The following is a 25,136-nucleotide window of genomic DNA, read 5'->3' as shown; positions in this document are numbered from 1 at the left end:
GGAGTTTTAACAAGTGTATATAAAGTAGTTTATAAGTGGTTTCCTTGCAAAGTTACCTTTTACGTACACGTTTTTTCACTTTATGTGTGGTCAATAACTTGATTGGACTAAGCATAGTTCAAATTGATTAATGACGAAATTTAAGTTTTGTTCGATTTTAATTTAAATATAGTTTTTACTGAATTTTATTCATATTAATTAATCTGCTTTCTATGTTTTGTTCAAATAGCAGTGTTATAACGATAAAGCTTGCTGTATATCGATTTCAAATGTTAACCATATTCATTATATAGCTTGTTGTATATCAATTGGTAATGGTAAAAAATAATCAATGTCGACGACTATTGAACGAAAAACCGTCCAGATAGGTAAAAAAGAAAACAAAGACCACAATACTTTTCAAAACAAGGCAATGTCAACAACCTAACATCATCATATTCAAACACTAAACGAAAATTAAAGAACAAACATAAAGCAATTTTTATTTCACTTTCCCCGAAGGTTAGAGAAATACTCTTTGGCATTAGCTTCAAACCAATCCCTTTCAATCTTGACCGTAGGATTCCCTGGAGCTTTCATCATCTTCACCATCGACTCCCATCCCAACCACGAACACACCCTAAAAAACAACCACGTAAAAAGTGACACTGGAGAATAATAGGCCTTGATGATGGAAGAAATGGGCCCAAGCAAGGATCCAATAGGCCCAAACAAGAATCCAACTATTAAAGAAACGGCCCAAAACAAGAAACCACCAATGGAAGAAACGGCCCAGAACAAGAATACGCCAATGGAAGTAACGGCCCAAAACATGAATCCTCCGATTGAAGAAAATGACCAAAATAAGAGTCCAACTTTGGTTGAAACGGGATAAGACAAGTATCCAACTATGGATGAACCAGACGAAAACAAGAATCCGAATACGTAAGAAATAGTCCCAAACAAGAAACCGTAGACAAAGTAAATGGGGCCAATCAAGAATCCGTAGACAAAGGAAACCTGCCAAAACCAGAATCCAGCAACGTAAGAAATGGGCCAAAACAAAAACCCGGCGACGTAAGAAATGGGCCCAAACAACAATCCGAAGACATAAGAAACGGGCCCAAAAATGAACCCGGCAATTGAAGAAATGGGCCCAAAGAACAATCCGAAGACATAAGAAACGGGCCCAAACATGAACCCGGCAATGGAAGAAATGGGCCAAACAACAAACCCAATGATGGACAAAGCGGACAAAAACAAGAATCCGACAAGGACATAGGTGAACCAGCACATGCAGATTATTACTAGTACACACACAATCAAAACAAAAACAACACGTGTGGCCATGTACAGCCAATTAAGAAACCGCTCAGACAACATGTTGATGAGAGAATGATAGAGGTATGTAACATTGGTGACAATGGTTGCTGTTAGATTGTACTGTGTCCATTTGTGTCTTACATCGGTTGTCAACAAATGTAGACATAAATCGAAGATAAAAGAAAGGAGTCGTGTTATGATCTCCGGCACCATCACTGCAGTCTGTGTGTGTGTAAAATAGTTTTGAATACTTGTTGTAATGTTGTATATATAGAAATTAAAATAGTGGGAGTTTTATTGGCAATTTTGGGTGGTGGTTTTCATTGGCATTTGTTCGGTCGGTTAGTCTCTTGAAAACCCGTAACATTAATATTTGTATTTTTGTTCCGGTTAGTCTCTTAGAATACCCTTTTGTTTTAAATCTACTAAAATAAGTTTTTGGTTTAAACTTTAAAAGCCATAAAATTACAATCCAATATTTAAAATAATGCTTCCGTTTGATGTATGCTAGTATAGAAATTTCTTTACACTATTAGACAACATACTTTTATCGATGAAATTTTATTGACAAAAAAATTCAGATGATTACCGATAAATGCTGGAAAATCTTCAAAGAAAACAAAATGTAATGTTGTAGTTTTGGTCGCAATCTTCTTTGATGATTATGTTAGATATTTTAGTGTAATCGGGGATTGACTTAGTGATCAAAACAAATTATAATACACATCAAGCAAGTTAGGAGGTGCGGGAGTGCACGCTTGTTTAAGTTATTATAATTTGAAGTGTATGGGGCGGAGCCCGTACTCTACGGGGGTTCCAAGGGGGCTGCGCCCCTGGGAGCAGGGTCCAAGGGGTGGCAGCCCCTGGCTGGGGTCGAAAATTGAGATAACTGCCACAAGGCAGTTACACCCCCAAAAATCTCAATTTTCGTAGACAATTTCTTGGTCACAATCCACTAGTTCAGACAATTCACGCAAACACATACACTGGTTCATTTTCTCAAAATCAGAGTTGTATCCGATTGAATTATTCGGGTAAACAACCGAAATAATTTGATCTGAGAGTGATTCCTCTCTGATCATCAGACAAATTGAAATTCCCCAACAGATTACTGACGGACCACCTAAGGGTCCCATGAAACTCAAAAACGAAAAAAAAAAAAAAGATAGTTAATGTTTTTAGTTAGAAAATCCGTTGGCACAAAACGCCAAAAATAAAAAAGAAACTTATACTTTTTAGTTGTCTTCGGAAAATCTGTCGATGAATATCGATGCTAGCAAGTACTACCTAAGCACCTTAATAGATCGTGTTTCTTCATGTGTAAAGATTTCATCTTTGTAAAACAATGCAAAGTAATGTCTCTCTTTTTTATTTGCCAATGTTCAAACTTAATATACGTGGCTAGTAGCTCTGTATTTTGCTGAATAGGTTAAACTTGGCTCGACTAAAGCACAAAACTAGGCTTGGTTGGATTGTATAGAGTGCTCTTAGAAACATATTGGATGGTAAGGGTGTTCAAAAAAATCCGGATCTGAAACCAAATCTGAATAGCAGATAATCGAATTTTTTGAATTCGAATATGGATTTCTAAAAATTTCGAATAATCGGATTGTTCGATATCCTAAAACCAAAAATAAATAGTACATATATTATATGAGCACTATGTTTAGTTTGAAATATAGTAAAAAATAGTTAGAAGGAAATAGTGGATGTTGATTTATGAATGTTTTTTTTTTTTAGTGTTGGAAATTTGGAAAACCGAATACATATTTAGTCTTAATCTACGCACGAAACAAACTCTTTGATTTTTATATAAATTCGGATATCCGTTTAAATATCCGAAATTTCATCGGATATTCAAAATTTTGGATACTGATTCGGATATTAATATTCACTATCCGAAATTTCCGTATCTTCAAAAACCGGATAATCCGATCTTGAACACCTTGACTGGATACATTGTGGTTCAATAATAATTGTGCGACGAAGATGTAATGGATCTGGATTTGTAGAAGTGATAGTTACAAATGGAACATTTTTTCTGCAGTTACATGTATTTTTTATCAGTAATACATTACATTTTTTTTAGTTACATTCTTTTTTTATTAGTAAAGTATAACAGTTTTTATTTGTAAAGTGTAACAATTTTTTTTGCAGTTGCATTTAAAATTATTATCTTTGAAAAAAAAAAGATTAAAACGAGAGAGAGAGAGTGTGTATGGGAAAATGAGTAAGAGAGAGAGTGTGTGGGAAAATGAGTAAGAGAGAGAAATTAGGAAAAGTTGACTAGTACAGTGTACTTTCATATGGTCATATCAGTCTTTATGAGTTTATATTTTTCAATCTCATTTTTAATAGAAAATGTGTATATTTTCTTTTTTGTTAAAGTACACAAAGACTTTTTAAATATCATATATTTGTTTACCCAGTATATAAAATAAAAAGTGTTACAAAACAAATTATACAGAAAATGCATTACACTTTTATGTATATGGATATTTTTTAAATGGTAAAAAAACATTTTTCTTGTTTATTGGGTGTTTACATTTTTTGAAATTATACAGAAAATGTATGTTTACACATGTGTAACTTCATCTATATGTTGGATTATTTGCTAAGGACGTTTATTTTTTATGTAACAATTCTCATAACAATTCTTTTATATAAACTCATAGTAGTCATTGTGGAGAATCATAAAGTATATAATGCATCTAGTTGTTTTTTTTTCTTTAATAAATAATAATCTGCTTATCTCCAGGAGATCCAGATAATCATGCCCCGATGAAACAATCTCGCCGGAAAAGCAAATAAACTTATAAAAAGCGGACACCAGAATGTGACATAAATTGAAAAAACAAAGAGAGATAGAGAAGAGTGAATTAAGTTTTTATATTTTTGGTAAGGGAAAAACATTCGAGGTTACACTTTTAGGCCACCTAAAAAAAATGCACCAGCATCTACACTTTTTGGTGACATTAAAAAAATGCACTACCATGTTTCTTTCCATTGTACCAAAATGTGTTAAACTTGTACTGACAATACAATTTTTTTTATTCTATCCCGAATTTTGTTTTAAGAGATAAGTTTTTTGAAATTATACAGAAAACGTATGTTTACACTTGGTGTAACTTCATATATTTGTATAATATATGTAACATCTTTTTTTTGTAGTGTGCGTACCAACATGTAACATCTTTTTATAGTAAGACGACTTTTGTAACAATGTGATTTAATATAACACTTTGTGTCGGAGGAGAAAGAAAAGAAAACGTGTTACACTTTTATGTATGTGGATATCCTTTAATGTAAAAAAACAAGCATTTTTTTCTTGTTTACCGGGTGTTTACATTGTTTACCGGTGGCCCAAACACCGATAAATTAAAAAAAGTATCGTAAAACAACTTTATGAACAAAAAACTTAAGTTACAAAATTTTGCCCCCACAAATGTTAAGGTGCAACATTATTATATAACCTAACAACGCGTACAACACACTTGTTCCCTAAAAAGTAAGAAATTTATCCGAACGACAGTTGTTACATTTTTTTTCTCAAGCGAATAAATGTTACAGTAGATAGCAAAAAATGTAACATCACATCTTTTTATTTTTGAAGAAATGAAAAAATGTAGAAAAAGTAGTTAGTTGATAAAGATGACATTTTTTTGTGATTTTGTTGTATTTTTGCCTCCCACAAATGCTACGTTACATTAATTACATATCAATGTGTGTGTTAGGCTACATCAATCATATTTTATCTTAGGTGTACTTTATAGGTTCTATATAGGTTTTAACTTTTAGCTCTAAGCTCTATGTACTTTTTCAGTCATATTTTATTGTAGGTGTACTTTATAGGTTCTATATAGATTTTGACTTGTTTTTTTTTACATTTTAGCTCTAATCTCTATATACTTTTTTTCTTTGTGAAAGTAGACAATCTTTATATAATATTCAAAAAAAATTAACTGTTGTTTTATTTCAAATTCTACTTCTAATTTTCTTTTTTAGATTTTTAACCTTTAAATGCCCATTTGTTTTTAACATTGGTTGGTGTATTGAGAAATCCACACCTTAATTAAAAAGTTTTTTTTTTTTTGTTTTATCAAATCAAAACCCTTATGAACAAAAGCCACATCAGTTTTTTTTTCAACAAAATATCTTATAGAAATGTTAAAAGCCTAAAACCTTTCTTGTAGCATTTTTTTCTTCGATTGTTACATTTCTAACACCCGGTTACATAGTGTTACATAAAAAATGCCTAGATCTTGTAGGTTCGTAACTAAGACGCAAAGAATTGTTATAAGAATTGTTACATTAAAAATATACTTCATTAACAATAATCCAACATAAGTAATATGTCTAGAAATGTTACAAAATGTATATAAAAAATATAACTTCATTAACAAAAATCCAACAATAGATTTTTTAGATTCAATCATCATAACAATAAACAAGAAAAGTAACTTAGATTTTAATCCAATATATAAGAACTTAAAACAAATCGTTTTCATTTATTCAGATCTGAAAACAAATTTTACACAAAAAAATTGTTAAAATCAGTAATAAAAAACAACATAAAAAATGAAGATCTACAAAACACAAAAAGTTGCAAATCTGAAAAAAAAAACTGAACAAACATACTTATGGATATAGAGGATCTTTTAGATCTGGAACATCATGTTCAACCTCGAAAATATTTTGGATCATCTTCAACATCGAACCGCCATCTGAAACATCATCTTCAACATCGAACATCTTCAACCGGATCTGGAGCTTTTTTTGGATCTGGTAGCGTTTTTCCGGATCATCTTTTGGATGTGGATGATCTTTTGGATTCAGAGCATCTTTTTGGGTCTGGAGCATCTTTCCCACCCACCAAAAATCAGAGTACTTTTGGATCTGGATGATCTTTTAGAAGATGAATGTTTTTAAAGAGAGAGATATGGAAATGTATATAAAGAGAGAGAAAGCACAAACCTATGCTTACCTTTAATGTAACCAGACGGATAAGTAGATAGATCTTGAACTCTTCTTCGATGCTGGGATGAAGTCGAGAGAAAGAAGGGTTTTGTGTGGTTTTGATAAACAATGTAAAAATGGGGAAGATTCTTTTTGTGGTTTTCATATTATCCCAAGGCATCAAAATCTCACATTCATACCAAAATCTCACCAGTACATGTTGAAGACTATGAGAGAGAGAGAGTTTTAGGAAATTTTGAAGAATATGAGGGGTTGTGAGTCTCCGGTGATTTTTGGGTCTTTTGAAAATTTTGTAGACTGATATAGGGTTTTAGATTAGGGGGGGTAATGATGTAGTTGATGTAAAGTTCTTACAAGTTCTTACACCCATGCAGACTTTTGTTTCTTATAAGAGATTATATTAAACATTGGCTTTCCCATATTGCCCTTCACATACCTTTTATATATTAAAAAATACACAAAAGGGATTCAAAATCCAGCCATGACCAAAAATAAATCTCAGCCATCCATGAAGGTTAATCAATGGTCATTAATGGGTTTTCAGGGTTTAGTCAACTCAACTGGGTTTTCAATTTATCCTTGCCCTATATATATATATATTTAATAATATATTTAATAACCTGCCAACCCACGCGGTGCACACACGTCCCGCCATACCCTACGGACACGTCACTAGACAGTAGGAAGACTCGAATTATACGTGTCAAACTCATGCCCCTAACCCAAGTCTCACCATACTCATCTTCTAAGTGATGGTATATTGTCGGTTATAAAATATGTATCCTAACTAAATCACACAATCAATCTACCACCATCATCATTTAGTTTATTTTTATTTAAATATGAGATCTCGAATGATGTAATCTCTTGAAAAAACGTAATCAAACATCACAACACCTTCCAAAAGAAGTGAAGACCACATAAAAAAAACTAGAAGGATGTTTTGTTTCACAAATTTATGAATGATTAAGTGTTAAACTAGTAAGATAACTAAATCATTAAAAACTAGATGTTTAACTATTTAGAGATAAATGACTAGCTGACTAACCAATTCAGATAAAAGATCTGAACCATTCAGATTCAGACTTACTATAATGATTAACTATACAGAGACAAATGTGAATCATTTAAACATCTATTAGTAAAACAAACTGTTTAAACCATTAAATACTGAATCACTAAAAAGTCTTAACTATTAAAAGCACATTTTAAACCATTGGCTTATACTTATATTTTAAAGTAGCTTATAGCTTATTTTCTATCATTTGATAAGCTCTTTTTAAGTGTTTGGATTGCCTTATAGCTTATTTTATATCATTTGCCCTTACACAAAGAAGCTTCTTCAAATAAGCTAAAAAACCATCTTCAAATAAGCTTCTTCAAATTAGCTTATATAAGCTAATAAGCATAAGCTTAAAAAACTAAACAAAAAAGCTATAAGCTTTGTTAAAAAAAACTAGGCCAAACACCCCCTAAAGCTAAAACAAACGACTCCTAAGTGAGCTCCCAAGTGATGCAAGTTAAATTAGCTTAAAGGAAACAAACATCACAACACCTTCCAAAACAAGGAAATGTTGACATCAAGACTTGAAATCAACTCAAAAGTGTAAACCACACACAATTCATAACTTATACAAACAGTGAAGAACAAAGCTGAATCACCCATAAAAATACTCTTCTGGAAGATACAAATACTCTTCTGGAATTTCTTCAAAATACCTTGGAATCTTCACCCTAGATCTTCCCTTTGCTTTCATCCTCTTCACCTTCGTCTTCACCTTCGACTTCCCTCCAAATATGGATCTAAAAAACCAACACAAGACACAAATAAAAACAACCACCACTATAAGAACACGCGTGGCCCCAATGTCGTTAAATCTTGTTATCATGTCGACAGTGGTTCTAGTTAGATTGTATTGTGCATCCATTTGAGTCCATTTGTGTTGCACGTCGCCGGTGAATGGAAGTTGGTTGAACAAACACAGACATATAAGAACACCGATCAAAATAAAAGTGGACCAAACAATGAAAGACAAGATCAACGATAGCAAACCATATAAGGTTTCAAAGAACCACCACAAGACTTGGAAACACACGTACAAAAGAAGAATAATTATGCAACATAGAGTCCAGAGAACATTAAGGACTGACATTAGGGTTATGGTCAGCTTGTATCGTGCATTGATCTGAGTCCATTTGTGTTGCACGTCGGCGATGGATGGGAGGTGGTTGAAAATATTCAAGATAGCAGAAAGGAGTCGCATTATTAGGGTGTGTGTGTAGAACCATTTCGAATGCTTGAATATATAGAAAACCGATGACTGACTGACTGACTATTGGCTGTGTTAGGTGGTGGTTTTCATTGGCATTTGTAAGAACATTCACATCCAATCCACTAAAAATATACATACATTTTACTTAAAAAAAACTCTTATATCAATATATTTCTACTAAAAACAAATATTTTTTCTCTCTCCTTTTCAATATATATTATATTTTCTCTCTCCTCCACTTACAACCACTTTCAATATATATTAAAAAGTATAGGGGGTGAACAGTGTCCCCCCAAATATACAGATGAACATTAACATTTTCTCTCTCCTCCACTCACAACCACTTTTTATACTTCTTATATTTTAAAAACCCCCCACACAGATTTTGGTGGTTTGGATGAGAATGCTCTAAAACCCTTTCGAATACTTTATTATCTTTAAAGAGTAAACTGTCATTTTGGTCCCTGAGGTTTGGTCATTTTGCCACTTTAGTCCAAAACTCAAATCTTTTGCATCTAGGTCCCTGTGGTTTCAGTTTTATTGTCATTTTGGTCCAAAAATGAAATCAGGTCATATTTGTCTTATAAAATCCTGCAATTTTATCATTTTCCTCAGAGGCAAATCAGGTCATATTTATCTTATAAAATATGGTATTTATTTATAAAAAATAAATGATCATTTTGCCCCTGCAGAAAAGGACAAAATAGCAGTATTTTATAAGACAAATATGACCTGATTTCATTTTTGGACCAAAATGGCAATAAAACTGAAACCACAGGGACCCAGATGCAAAAAGTTTGAGTTTTGGACTAAAGTGGCAAAAGTGACCAAACCACAGGGACCAAAAGGGCAGTTTACTCATCTTTAAAAGTGCAAAATATTCATTCTACCGTATTTTCACCCTAAGATCAAACGTAGTGGGGTGCTATGCCCCCACATAGCACCGAAAAACGCCAGGTATTGATGGGTAGGGGCTTTATGACTACGTGTTCTAGTGATATAACGCCCCATAAGGCCCCTGTGTGACGTGGCACGACACGTGTCGCATAACGCCCCACAAGGGGCTTTATGACTACGGATGGCCTAAGACTAAACGGTATGGGGGCCAGCCCTGTCCTGGCGAGCCCCGGCGCCGCACCCCCACACCCCCCCCCCCCCCCCCCCGCGCCCCGTCCCGTCTTCTCCGTCGCCCCAAGGACATGTGCGACGGGCCACCTTTTTGAATTTGTGCCGTTGAATAACGACTAGATTAAAAAAATTCACTTTAAATAAACACCCCACCTCAACCATTTTTATAAATTAACTCTCTCAACTTCTCCCTTCTCTCATCCATTTTTATGAAAACTCTCCATCTTTTTATAAAATCATGAATCCGTTCAACCCAAACAATCCCAACCCGAACAATCTCAACCCGAACCCGAATCAAGCTAACTTTTTTTTACGCCCGCTTACACTCCGACTATCGATCCTTCATGGGTGTCTCCGCAATTTACCTTTTCGGATTTCCAACAATCACCCAACGCGTTCAAACAAATGTCTCAAGTCCAACAAATGCAACATTACCAAGCACTCCAACAAAGGATGCTACGCAACTCGTTTGAATCTCAAGCGCAATTCCAATCGCAACCGGCAACATCCTCGGTTCCACTTGACGATGATGAAGAAGTCGTCCCCAAATCGCCACCTCAAAATCTCAAGCGCAAAAAAAACAAGGGGAATGCGGTTGAAACCGTAGCCGAAACCAAAGGCGGTTCAAAACAAAGCCGAGACCTTGGACAAAATTAGAGGAGGAGGCGCTAGCAATTGCATGGGTTAAGTCCTCAACTTGCCCGATTGTCGGTATGAACCAAAGTTTATTTTTTTTTAATTTAAATTTAAATAGATTTATTTTTTATTTTACTAAGGCATTTTTTTTAAATTTAGGGAACAACCAAACGGGTACCGGTTTTTGAAGGCGATAACGGATAAATTTAACGCGCTTATGGAGCAAGGCCCAATGCATGATATCGATTCTATCTCTGGCAAGTGGCGTAAAATGAGCAAGGTCATCAACACCTTTAGCGGTATTTATAGCCAATTCTACACTAATCCTCCCAGTGGGAGTAACGAGGAGGACATTCTCAACCTTGTTTTGGCAAAATGGGACTCTAAGAATACAACTCATTTCCAACACCTCCGAGCATGGAACGTTTTAAAGAAAGAAAACAAATGGAGGTCGGTTCCAAACGAGGTCGCAACCACCAAACGGAGTAAAACTTCCGAGTCCGGAAGTTATAGTGCGGGAGGCTCCACCGCTCGTTGTGACGTCGACATAAACGACGACCCGGAATTTGACGAGGAGGTGTTTGCCGTTCACGAGTCAGAACGTCCCTCTGGAAGGGACAAAGCAAAAAAAGAGGCGGCCGGAAAGAGAAAAGGGGGCGGCTCGAGCCAAACGTCTTCCGAGGCGAGATCGAAAATGGACGAGTTGATATCCGAATTCCGTTCGTTTAAAGAGCTCACGGCGGAAAAATATAGTTATAAGAAAAACTTGTCGGCCGAGCATGCTCGAGCGGAGGATTTTAGGATTATGAGGTTGGATCTCGACTTGGTTCAGGAGGATGAACGTGAGGTTTACCAAAGGATGAAAGAGGAAGTTAAGAAAAAATTGACGTCGTAGGTTGTTTCGTATTTTTTTAGTCGTATCGTTATTTATTTTTTTCGCTTTTATGTTTTCCGTTTCTAGGATTAGTAATTTTATTTTTTAGGATATGTAATTTTTCTTTATGTTATGTAATGGATTTAATTATGTTGTTTTATGTTTTAATTTTATTTAATTTTTAAGATGTTTTTATCAAGTTAACAAAAAAAAAGTTAAAAAAATTATAAAATAATAGGTGTGGGGTAGGCCCATCCTCCACCCCCTTCATTTTGCTAGGAGGGTCATCCTATGGAGGATGGTGATGTGGCGTCCTACGTGGCGGCCCATCCTCATGGGGATGACCCTCACCATACCCTTTAGTCTAAATTACACTTAAAACACTACATTTTATCTCTCATTTTCAATTAAATAATATTTTTATACATTTATCATTACCTTTATCGTTTCATCTCAACGGACCAATAAGTCGCCGACATCTGTACGAAGAGCCTTCCAAAGCCACTTTTTGAGAAGTTTAGAGCAATGCTTCGTCTAAATCCTCTGCCTTGCATTGACGTAGGGTATTAGGCAATCCCACAAATGTTGCCCTTACATTAAACATTGGATAATTTATAGCAATTGTAATTAAGTGTATCCTCTAAATATGTAAATAGGAGAAATTGTCTCCTCTAGTCTTTGTAACTTCTTGTGTATTTATAAGGGTTGTAGGTGTAATGAAAAATTATTGAAGTTTTCCATTATCTCAACATGAAAGACATTCACCAAAGATCATGTGAACCAATGACAATAATTAAACAATTCTAGATACGTATACACGTTGAATCAATAACCAAGTTGTCACACCCCAACCGATGGCGGAATCATCGGGGCGCGGCACTAGGCGAATCAGATTGCTCAAGAGAATCCATAACAACTATTTTGCGACAGTATTTAATGCGTTCATTATCCCATACTAATAAACAATACATTCACACAAGTTATCACAGATTTCTTGACCTCTCGAACAATACAAATCCGACAACATAGAATTTAGGTGAGTTTCTAGACTTGCTAGCTTGATTTGATGTAGTCTGCGACTAAACCTGCAACATACGTTAAAACAACGTCAATACAAAAGTATTGGCGAGTATACAAGTTTTGATAGTGTAGCGTAAAATAGTTAAAAGTTCTGCGAATTACCAAATACATAAACAGGATACCTCAACATACATGCAAAAAGACAGTTACTACCAGCTAAGTCACTTGAACTACGATTGCGATTGCGATTGCGATTGCGATTGCGATTGCGATTGCGATTGCTATTCATTCTAACTAGACCCCGTCGGGTGCTATAGTACTATACTAGTTAAGGCGGGACCTCGCAAGTATAAGTCCTAACACATATGTAACTAGCATCATGTATAAATATGCATAACAGTTATTCGCAAGTGATAAATAGTTTAATTGAATAATTCATTTGCATAAATTCGATTTAATAGGAACGTATGTTACACCCAAAATGCGATAAAAAGGGGGTTCGAGTATACACACAGTCGGTGCTCAACAAGCAAACACAACTTGGTTGGATTGAAGGGAGAGCGTCTAAGATTAACCTGATTGCAGATTAATAGCGTAAGCGTTGCATAGTGCGTTAAGCGGTGTAACGTGTCAAAGGGTCGGACAGTACTCCGATCGGATGGCAATCCGATCGGGTGCCCGGTCGATCGGGTGGCAATCCATTCAGATGGTCATCCGATCCGGTGACCGTTCGATTGGGTTATCATCTGATGTGTTTGTGTATGATGGCTTGCCTTTTGAAGTTTTGGTTGTAGCATTTTGAACACATTGAAGTATCTCTTCCTTTCAGGTCGGTCGATCGGACGGTCGTTCAATCGGCCGGTAACCCGTTCGGCTGGGTACTTCAGCGAGAACAAGTTCTCAGCACGATGTCACTCGATCGGACAGCAGTTCGTTCGGGTGGCATTCCTAGTGCATTGAACATGTTGAAAATTGTTTAAGTGTGGAAGCTTAAGTGTTTCATGGTACGGACGGCAGTTTGATCGGATGGTAGTCCGATAGGACAGCGATTTGTTCAACATTCAAACTTCATAGATTGGCAAAAATGGTGAACTGTGGGTCCCAAGGTGCAAGCCGCTCGGCTGACCGGTCGTTCGGGTGACTGTCCGTTCGGACAACAGTCCGATCGGACGTCACCCCGTCCTGGTTGTCCTGTTCGTCTTACACTTGGTCATTTCGATTGTTTGTCGTTTTATCGAGATGTTTTTGATAACGTGTTAAGCAATAGAAACCTTGTCAATACTTGGTATTCCTGATCGGACAGGAATCACCCAAATCCGGTCAGTTAACTGTTCAAGACGGTGTTCCAAGTTTAACCCGTAATCGGTAACCCTCGTCGATAGGATCCGGATCTTGGACCAACACAACCACAAGAATGAGTAGGAAGTCGGTACAAGCTCCGATTCTATCGGTTTTGAGTGCATTGAGTGTAAAAGAGTTGAAGGAAGGTTGGAAAACATTCTCTCAATCCTTTTCACTGTGAATATGTTTAGATCTATGAAAGATCTTTGTTTTTTATGTGGAAATCGGTTAGATCTAAGTTGTTCTTGGTGGATTGAAGGCAAAACATGAAGTTCATATGAACACCATGATGACATCATCCTAGAACACCTTGAATCTAGTGATTTCACGGTTAAAAGTTAAGATTCGAAAGATAGAAAGGTGTAAGAGTGCGCGTAGATCATAAAAGTACAAGATTTAGGTTGAAAACTTACAAGAATCGCGAGAAATCGAGAGAAAGGAGCCCCAAAGCGTGTTGGTCGAGTGGGAGCTGTCACATCAAGGCAATTGATGTGAGAGTGGGGTATTTATAGGCAAGAGAGAAGAGGAGGTGGTGCAGTGCATCGGATCGGATGGTTGTCCGATCGGTTGGCTGTCTGATCGGACGGCTGTCCGATCGGATGGCCATTCGATCGAAGTGTCATTCGATCAAACGCCTCCGGCGAGCTAAGTTTTGGCGTTCCATTTCAATTGTTAAGCGTTGCGATAGTTTGGTTACACATTCTCATCCACATTTCATATATTTAATATAATTAGCCACGTTGGGTCGTATATACATATCCATATTTCAAAGTTGTGATACAATAACCGAGTTTCGTTTTGAATATGCGATTACTTTGCGACGCTTCACGGTCATCGGGGAGGGTAGAATAGGTCCTCTCTCAATGTCATCGTGAACGTTAATGTGTGTTTTGAGTAATGAGTTGCACTGCGACTGCGATACATCACGGCTATCAAGGAGGGTAGAATTGGTCCTCACTCGACATCTTTGTGGTTGTCAGCAAGTGCAATGTGATGTGATAGCGATAAAGTATGCGAAATATGCGAAAAATACTGCGATTTAGCGATATATGCGATATAGACACATTATGATCCGAATCTCTGGTGCTAGGCGTAACGAGTGTAACGAGTAGTAACAACGCACGAATGTGTGGGTTGTTACAGTCTCCCCTGCTTTCGGAAATTTCGTCCCGAAATTAATCCACAAGAAGGGTCGCGAGAGTTGATGCGAGCGAGTAAGCGATAAAGCGACGAGATAGCGAGCGATCGATTGAGAATCCAATGCACGAGAGCATTGCGAAGGCTAAGCGAGAGCGACGAGTTAAATCGATTCGTATAATCAAAGGCGATAACGCACACAAGAATGCGATTCCGGAGCGTTTTAAATTTTCGAAAAGTCGATTTATTTAGGAAAAACTTGTTTATGAAAATCTTCTCATGGTGCGGCTTTAACTGTGTTGATATTCATGCCAGCACTATGAGAAGGGTTTTGGTTAGGTTACTAAAAGATTTTAGGGCGATTAAAACTCGTTTTACGAAATTTTCTCGTCACGCGGTAGTAACTTGAGTCGATTGTCATACCAACATTACAAGGTAATCTCGTTTTGTATAAAGGTTTCGATCAAATTTTAGAAAATGTTTTGTAACAAAAGTTTGTTTACACAAAAGGTTTTAATGATGTCAAAATTTTTCAAATTTAAAGTCGGCCCCGCATGGCACTTCCCACGAAAGTTCGACATTATGGCTGAAACACTTATATATAGGAAGTACCAGCGGCGTATCCACCATGTTTTAGCCATATGGCTTCCGTCCCGTGGGGCGGTGTCATGTGTGTCGACATAGTACTTAATAGATTTGCGATGACTTGGTCCAAGCGAGAAAAGTTGGATCAAGTCTTTGAAAGGCGAACTGAGTGATGAAGTCGATCTCGAACTCAGTTCTGCGATACAAGCGAGGGCGATAAGCGATGAGCGGTATGCGATAATTGATAACGCAACCACCAAACACCAAACATAGAAGGCAAAGACGGCGGCGATAAGAGAAAAGCGATAAGCGACAAGCGAAAAGCGATGAGCGACAAGCGAAAAGCGATGAGCGATAGCGACATTCATCGAGCGATAAGCGACAGTTGATGCGTCGCAAGCGATGGAGACATGCGATTCGATCAGATTTAACAACACCACAATTTTAACTAACATTTGCCCACATGGCCTTTTTCCACGAAAGTCTGCCGATACGGCTAAAACACCACCATGTCTTAGCCCTATTAGTTTCGTCTCGTGAAGCGAAGTCATGAGTGCTAATCATAACGCAGATAACCCAGATAACACAAATAGCGATAAGCGATAAGAATATCGAAGCGATGAGATATGTGCGAGAAGCGTTAAGGCGAAGAGCGACGAGCGATGAGCGGTACTCGTTAAGCAATCCACGATACGCGATTCACAGTAAGCGATACACAGTAAGCAGTAAGCGATGGAGCGATACACACAAAATATGAGATTTAGCGAAAACACCATAAGTGATAGCGAGACGTATAATAAACGTTTGAGATTGCGAATACACAATAAGCGATAGCGCGAGACACTAAATAACGATTGCGATTTGCGAGATAGATTCCAGCGAAAATGCGATTGCGAGCGTGTTGACTCACGAAAAGTCTTGCGATTACACACTTTGGTTTACGATTAAGATTGTTACGCCTTACGATGTAGTGTAGTGTGTCAAAAATAACCACAATAGTATAATAGGTCTACGTTCCAACTCCACATGGCACTTTCTTCACAAAACTTTGGTTAGCATGGCGAAACACCGTCATGTTTCAACCATGTGCCTCTGTTCCGTGAATAGGTGTCACACTTTGTCAGACATGGTCAAGACGCTTATATATAGGAAGTACCAGCGGCGTATCCACCACGCTTAACCATGCCCTGAACGTTAAGGCATCATTGAAACTCACTACGATTTCCGTGCACTAACCAAAATAATCCCATGTGCACCCGTGATTAATTTGATCCGTGCACGTTTATCGTACCTTATCTCAAGAACGCATAGTAGGGGTAAAATACATTATATAGTACATAGTGCTAGCATTTAGATTGTGTGCGAGTATGAGGGGGGAATAGAATCCACATGCGTCGAGAGATAGAATAAGTTTCCACACATAAAAGAAATTGACGGCAATAACTCGTATTATTACAACAAGGATTAGAAGCAAAATAACGTTGTTGTGGGGTACTTTTGCGGAGACTGCGGTTGTTGCTGGAATTCCTCAAGGTTGCGGTCTTGTGCGGCAGTTCTGGGTAAAATGCCCATACCAGTTGCAATCTTCGCAATAACGACAGTTAGTTCCTGGTGGGTGATGATACGTGTAACAACTCTCACCAAAATCATTATTTATTATTATATTATTTGATATTTTGTTCAATAGGAAACCCTAATTGAGACCCCCCAAGTAATCCTGCATAAACCCTAGAATTTTTAGAACAAGCAGAATCAGGATCAGGGCCCTTAAAACTTAAGGGGGTAAACCCTAATTGACGATTATCTTCAAAATTCGTTGTTAAAATTGAAATTCGTTCGAATGTTGACTCACCAGGCCTATACCAGTGATAAGCCTACCCTACCCTACTTTGACATGCGCCGCGATACGCGACAGGGGGAAGGGAATCCTCTGCGACTCGCGGGAGGGAACAATTTAGGTTATAAAGCCCTTGGCCTGGGGCTTGATCAGTTTGCTCATTTCGACTGAAAAATTTACTTCGTAGGCTGATATATACGTTAGTTACTACAAAACACACACGAACACGAAACGTTGTCGCGACAAACAGGGTAATAACTCGATCGCTGCTACGATTCAATGTCCGATCGATTGAACCTAATCCAATGGATGTTTAAGTGCTGCCCACATTAGGGTTATACTTTGTCATTCGTCGTAAACTCGATGGATGTTAAGTATCGGACTTTGTCATTCGTTGTGAGGGTGTTCATCTCGTGAGTTATCGTAAATGCTGTATTAGTTACTGACCTAGTTTTCGTGTGCATTTTTATTTGAATTAGGTTAATCAGGCTAATCAGTAGGCTAAAACTCTGCCTGTTAAACTTGCAATGTGAGTCATTCTCTTTTTATCAACTATTTTACAATACTCCAAATTATTTTCAAAATGTTATAATTACAGGGATTAAGTCGTGGTTATCTTAAGCACTGGCTAGTGGGGTATTGTGCACATTACTAATTTCTCACGGTCAGGCTAATAAATCCTAACAGTGACAAAACGTCACTACTTGGGTGACTGGACCCAATAGTGGTATGACCATCGTCATACGGGTGGCAAGGCCAGATAAAAATAAGATAAATGCCATTGTAATCGCTCTTATGTTGTAATTTATAACTATGTGTCATTTTTATCAAAATGAATGATTCACTCAGTATTTCCCCGCTGACAAAATATTTTTAAACCAATGTTTCAGGTGACCTACTGTGAATCAAGAACAAGTGCTACGGAGCACTCCCAAGCTTGAAGTAGTGGCTCAAATAAATAAATAAATGAACATGTTTTGTAAAATAAGGAAATTCCTATGAAATTCCTCTACTGTAAATTACGGGGTTTATCCCGAATTATGAAATAAATAATACTCGGGCATTTTCAAGTTTAAACGATCCTGCTAGACTTCCGTTGTACCACAGGTTTCTGTCCCGCGGCTCCTGGACCAGGTCAAACCGGGCGCGGGGGCCGTGACAGAAAAAGGTGGTATAAGAGCCACTGGTTTAAGCCAATTAAGTATTTAGAAATACTTAATTTATCTGATTGTCATTCTGTGATTTTGTGAAATTTTAGTTCCAAAATATTAACTTAGGATTGTGTGCGTCTTCGTGTGTGCTAACAGCATGAACGAACTATCAGAAACCCTACAGAATATTTCTATACATAGTACAGATATGGATATCACCAGTGTTACTACTGGGTACCAGGCAAATATGGAGGAACCTATGGTATTCAAAGCCCAACCTCAGGAAAAACCAAAAGTAGTGAAAAAGAGACATAGGTGGGTAGGTTGGAGACGTGTACGCAGGAAGAAGCCAGCAACACGGAAAACTATGAAAAAGGAAGATCCAAAAGATAAAGGAAAGGGAATAGAAACTGGGGAGAGTTCCAGGCAAAACCAAGAACCACTATCTTGGGAAGAAGAGTTGGACCGTAAACTGACACTAGGTGACATCATCGGACCTGCCGATGAAACTCTCTTTAACTACCGAGCAGAAGCCCTACTGCCTGTTAACTTAGAACCTGCCATTCCAGACCTTGTTGTTCACCCTAGACCTTTACCAGGAGCACTAGAGGAGTGGTGGACTGCCGACTGGCAATTTCAGAACATTATGAATAGCCCTAACACCTTTCTCCCTCAATTCGACCCGGAACCTGCACCGAACCCTCCAATGAGTAATGAAAACTTAGCTGAACTCCGCCGCTATGGCGAGGAGTTGGTGGATGCCGGAAATAGGATTCGGGAGGTAGGAGAGCAGATCTCCTGGAAGTACGACGAGAGGGAACGTCGTTTATGAAATGCCAGCCAACAGGGATAGCAAAGGGAGGTGTGGTTGGAATGTATAATAATAATAATAATAGTAAAATATAAAACTTGTAAAATAGTTTAAAAATAAAACGTTGTAAGATAATCAGTGTGTACGGACACATACTATTAAAACTATATAAAATCGAATAGTCGCAAAGTCGACAGTTTGGCTGTACATGTTTGTGTGATTATGTGTTTCTTTATTGATTCTTCGTGTTGTTTAACTACTTGTTAATGTACAGAATGGGTAAGCAAAAGCTTTCGGATATTTATCATCAACTAGATAGTGCCCAAAAGAATAAGGGAACCTCGTCCCAATCAAATTCCTCAAAATATTCAGTGAATACTAATGAAGGAATATTTATTCGTAAGGCACACTATGAAAACCCACTTACTCCTAAGAAGAGAGATTGGATTATTAGAAAAAGCCACGAGAAAATAGGGACATCTAATTCAAAAGAAGTGATAGTTAATAAGGAGACTCAGGGAATAGGTAAGAACCCGCCATGGGAAGATGAATTAGATGAAAAATGGTCAGATCTTTATATGTTAGCCACTACAGCAGGGAATCTTGATCGTTAATTAAGATAAGTGGCCAAACCGAGACCAACCATGGAAGGTAAATAAATAAGTACGAGGCAATAAAATAAATGCAGAGCATAATCGTCATAGTCAAAATAAAATAATAGTGTGTCTTTGAATTTCAGTTGTAATAGATCTATAAGATTGTCGTGTTTGCTATTATAAATAAAATTTGGCTGTAAAGTTGTACTAAATAAATAGTTGTGCTTGATAAATATTCAGATGGAACACGCTGTTAATGAACCAGTTAATGAAGCTAACCAATCGGAACACAATAACGAGGATCACTTCCTAAACCGGCAAGACATAGAATACATCGTTGCTCAGGGAATAGTTAATGCTATTCCAGCTATCGTCGCTGCGGTAAAAAGTCCAGTTGAGCCTTCACAAGCTCACCCTAGCAAACGCACACGCGACAATACCTCCAGTAATAGTGTTAATGGAGGAGGTAATAATAATAATAATGGGATGCCAGCCCCAACCTATAAAAGAATGAAAGCTGCAACACCTGGTTGCACTTACAAGGAGTTCCTTTCCTGTAAACCAGCTGAATTTGCAGGCAATGAGGGGGCGACTGCGGCACTGCGTTGGTTGGAGAAAACCGAGGGGTAATCAAAATAAGTAAATGTGCCGAAGAGGATAAAGTCATGTACGCTTCTCACCTTTTTAAGGAAGAAGCGTTAGAATGGTGGAACACGGTATTACAAGCAAAAGGAAGTGACAGGGCCTATGCCATGAGTTGGGAAGAATTTAAGCAATTAATAGAAAGAAAATTTTGTCCCGAATATGAAAAAGAACAAATGGCAAACAAATTACTGAGCCACCGAATGGTGGATGTTAACTGTCGAGGGTATACTTCAAATTCTTTGACTATGCCAGAATTGTACCTACTCTGGCTTCGCCAGAACCGGTACTCATCTCTCGCTATATTTGGGGGTTAATTAGCGAGATTCGTGATATTGTCAAGGCTGTTAGACCACGCACGATTGACGATGCGGTGGAATTAGCCAACACCTTGACTGACGGACTGGTGCACACTCGAGAAGAAAATAGAAGGAAGGAAGTAGCCCAAAAGATTACCCAAGGATTTCATGTGGGTAATAGCAGTAACTTTAGGAAAAAAGGAACAGGGCGATTTTCTACTGCCCCGTTTTGCAGTACCTGCAAAGGAAGGCATTTTGGAAAATGCAAAGGGTGCTGTAACTACTGCAAAATTCCAGGACATCGAGAAGAAGATTGCAGGAAAAAGAAGGCGACAGTCTGCTACAATTTTGGAGAAGCCGGGCATTTCAAGCCAGACTACCCGAAATTGGTCAAACCAGTAGATAACAAGGCTAAACCTGCAGAAGGAAATACTAAGAAGAATGCAAGAGCCTTTCAATTGACAACGCAGGAAGCCGAACTAATTCCTGACATCATAGCTGGTACGTTCTTAGTTCACAAGTGTATGCAAAAGTATTATTTGACTCTGGTGCAAACCAAAGTTTTATAAATACTTCGCTCTGCCAAGCTCTTAATTTACCTTTAACCAACCTTAGGCAGATTTTCACAGTCGAAACGGCAGATGGGAATTCTGTTAAAGTAGATAAGGTTTTGCGAGAAGAAAAGATAGAACTCTTAGGCCATAAATTTTCTGCAAACCTGTTACCTATGAATTTAGCCGGATTCGATGTTGTGTTAGGAATGGATTGGTTAGTAGCCAACCATGCTCGAATTCTTTGTGATAAAAATTCCATAGAAATCCATACACCCACAGGAGAATTAGTAATGATTACCGGAGATAAGCCACAAAACCCACTGAAATTTATTTCAGTAATGAAGTTGGCAAGTTATTCAAGAAAACAAGGAATAGCATATATGGTTTCGGTAGTTGTTGATACCAAAAGTAAGAAACTGGAAGACATCCCGATAGTATCAGAATACCCAGATGTCTTTCCAGAAGACCTACAAGGTTTACAACCCAGTAGGGAGGTAGAATTTAGAATTCATCTAATTCCAGGAACTATACCGATAGCCAAGGCACCCTATCGGTTAGCACCTACTGAAATGCTGGAATTAAAGAAACAGTTAGATGAATTGCTAAGTAAAGGGTTTATACAACCAAGTTCCTCTCCATGGGGAGCTCCAGTGTTGTTTGTAAATAAGAAGGATGGATCGATGAGAATGTGTATCGATTATAGAGAATTAAACAAGGTTACAATTAAGAATCGATACCCATTACCTAGGATTGATGATCTTTTTGATCAATTGCAAGGAGCTAGATATTTTTCTAAGATAGATTTGCGCTCCGGATATCATCAATTGAAAGTACAGGAAGAAGACATACCTAAAACTGCTTTCAGAACTAGGTATGGACATTATGAGTTTACAGTCATGCCTTTCGGATTAACTAATGCTCCTGCAGCATTCATGGACATGATGAATAGGATCTGTAAACCGTGTTTGGATAAATTTGTAATCGTTTTCATCGACGACATACTTATTTATTCCAAAAGTCAGGAGGAACATTGTGAGCACCTGCATGCACTCTTAACTTTGTTAAGAAAAGAGAAGCTTTATGCCAAATTCTCAAAGTGTGAATTTTGGCTCCAAGAAGTGCAATTTCTAGGAAACATGGTGAATCATGAAGGTATTCATGTAGATCCCTCCAAGATTGAAGCTATCACCAAATGGAAGGCCCCGCAATCGGCTACGGAAGTTAGAAGTGTTCTAGGATTAGCTGGATACTATAGACACTTTATTAAGGATTTTTCTAAGATAGCAGTTCCCTTAACTAAGCTAACCTGTAAAGCTGTGAAATTTGAATGGGGACCCAGACAGGAGGAGGCTTTTAGGATTTTAAAGCAAAAGTTAACAAATGCCCCAATCTTAGCATTACCAGATGGAACAGAAGATTTTGAAGTCTACTGCGATGCTTCTAAGCTAGGATTAGAATGTGTGGTAATGCAACGCGAAAAGGTAATTGCGTATGCCTCAAGGCAATTGAAAAAGCACGAAGAAAACTACACGACTCACGACCTAGAATTAGGAGCGGTAATTTTTGCCCTTAAGATTTGGAGACATTATCTGTATCGAAGTAAGTTTACAGTTTATACAGATCATAAAAGCTTAAGGTACATATTTAGGCAAAAAGAATTAAACATGAGGCAAAGAAGATGGATGGAAATTCTAAGCGACTACGACTGTGATATTCAATATCACGAAGGAAAGGCAAATGTAGTCGCAGATGCCTTAAGTCGTAAATACCATGAAAAGCAAAGGCGAATTCGTGCACTTAGATTAAATCTACAGTTAGATTTAATGGAACAATTAAAGAATACGCAAGCAACAGCAATCAAAGATGATACGGAAGAAATGAAAGGACGAATAAAAGAATTGGAACAAGGAGCTGATGGAATTTGGAGATTCCATAAGAAAAGAATTTGGGTACCTAAACAGGGAGATTTAAGGAATAAGATTTTAGAGGAAGCCCATAAATCTAGGTATACTATGCACCCTGGAAATAATAAGATGTACCAAGATTTAAGAAATAATTTCTGGTGGATAGGAATGAAAAAGGATATAGCTAGTTATGTATCTAAGTGTCTTACTTGTTCACAAGTTAAGGCAGAACACCAGAAACCTTCAGGGTTACTCCAACAACTAGAAATTCCTGTTTGGAAATGGAAACTAATAACCATGGATTTTGTTACTAAGTTACCCAAAACCAGAAAAGGTAATGATGCGATTTCGGTAATTATGGATCGATTAACCAAGTTAGCTCATTTTCTACCCATGAAAGAAACTTTCAGCATGGAAAGATTAGCAAAACTATACGTAAATGAAGTAGTATCCCTACATGGAGTTCCACTCTCCATTGTATCAGATAGGGATAGTCGTTTCACTTCACACTTCTGGACAAGTTTTCAAGAAGCCATGGGTACACGGTTAAATTTAAGTACAGCTTATCATCCCCAAACAGACGGACAAAGTGAAAGAACGATTCAAACCCTGGAAGACATGCTCAGGGCATGTGTAATAGATTTTGGTGGAAATTGGGATGATCATCTACCCTTGATTGAATTCTCCTATAACAATAGTTATCATTCAAGCATCAAAGCTGCCCCGTTCGAAGCATTGTATGGACGAAAGTGTAGAACTCCGGTTTGTTGGGCAGAAATAGGAGGAAGTCAATTATCAGGTCCTGAAATTGTGCAAGAAACCACTGACAAGATAACTCAAATTAAAGAAAGATTAAAAACGGCTCGAGATCGCCAGAAGAGTTATGCAGACAATCGACGCAAGCCACTGGAATTTCAAGTTGGTGACAAAGTACTCTTAAAAGTTTCTCCTTGGAAAGGAGTAGTGAGGTTCGGAAAGAAAGGAAAACTAAGCCCAAGGTATGTAGGACCATTCCCAGTAATTCAGCGAATAGGACCAGTTGCTTATCGCCTACAATTACCAGAAGAGCTAGCCGGAGTACATGATGTGTTTCATGTATCCAACCTCAAGAAATGTCTAGCTGACGAATCCCTAGTAGTTCCTCTTCAAGATGTGGAGGTAAATGAAAAGCTGAAATTTGTATTGAAGCCACTACGGATTGAAGACAGAAAGGTTAAGTTTCTTAAACACAAACGGCTTGTACTGGTCAAAGTCCAATGGGATTCAAAGAGAGGACCCGAATACACTTGGGAACTGAAATCAGGAATGAAGTGGAAATATACTCATTTATTCCAGTAAATCTCGAGGACGAGATTTTTATTAAGGTGTGGAGGATGTAACAACTCTCACCAAAATCATTATTTATTATATATTATTTGATATTTTGTTCAATAGGAAACCCTAATTGAGACCCCCAAGTAATCCTGCATAAACCCTAGAATTTTCAGAACAAGCAGAATCAGGATCAGGGCCCCTAAAACTTAAGGGGGGTAAACCCTAATTGACGATTATCTTCAAAATTCGTTGTCAAAATTGAAATTCGTTCGAATGTTGACTCACCAGGCCTATACCAGTGACAAGCCTACTCTACCCTACTTTGACATGCGCCGCGATACGCGACAGGGGGAAGGGAATCCTCCGCGATTCGCGGGAGGGAACAATTTAGGCTATAAAGCCCTTGGCCTGGGGCTTGATCAGTTTGCTCATTTCGACTGAAAAATTTACTTCGTAGGCTGATATATACGTTAGTTACTACAAAACACACACGAACACGAAACGCTGCCGCGACAAACAGGGTAATAACTCGATCGCCACTACGATTCATTGTCCGATCGATTGAACTTAATCCAATGGATGTTTAAGTGCTGCCCACATTAGAGTTATACTTTGTCATTCGTCGTAAACTCGATGGATGTTAAGTATCGCACTTTGTCATTCGTTGTGAGGGTGTTCATCTCGTGAGTTATCGTAAATGCTGTATTAGTTACTGACTTAGTTTTCGTGTGCATTGTTATTTGAATTAGGTTAAT

The 25,136-nt window shown here is 37.8% G+C and overlaps 1 protein-coding gene across 2 annotated transcripts; it reads right to left on the bottom strand.

Annotated features, from left to right (window-relative positions):
• Positions 1-5,919: 5,919 nt before the first annotated feature.
• LOC110905312 lies at positions 5,920-6,542 on the bottom strand. 2 transcript variants are annotated; one of them, XM_022151149.2, is made up of 2 exons: positions 6,287-6,542; positions 5,920-6,207 (listed from the first exon to the last, which is right to left on the bottom strand). In XM_022151149.2, exons 1-2 carry the CDS (start codon positions 6,437-6,439, stop codon positions 5,941-5,943), a joined length of 420 nt encoding a protein of 139 aa, XP_022006841.1. In that variant the 5' UTR covers positions 6,440-6,542; the 3' UTR covers positions 5,920-5,940. The 2 variants fall into 2 exon arrangements, with proteins under 2 accessions (XP_022006841.1, XP_035842701.1); XM_035986808.1 differs by having other exon boundaries at positions 5,920-6,198.
• Positions 6,543-25,136: the final 18,594 nt, after the last annotated feature.

This window comes from Helianthus annuus, chromosome 2 (genome assembly GCF_002127325.2).
Source record: "Helianthus annuus cultivar XRQ/B chromosome 2, HanXRQr2.0-SUNRISE, whole genome shotgun sequence".
Taxonomy (NCBI): Eukaryota; Viridiplantae; Streptophyta; class Magnoliopsida; order Asterales; family Asteraceae; genus Helianthus; species Helianthus annuus.
This window is presented reverse-complemented; position numbering and strand designations above follow the sequence as displayed.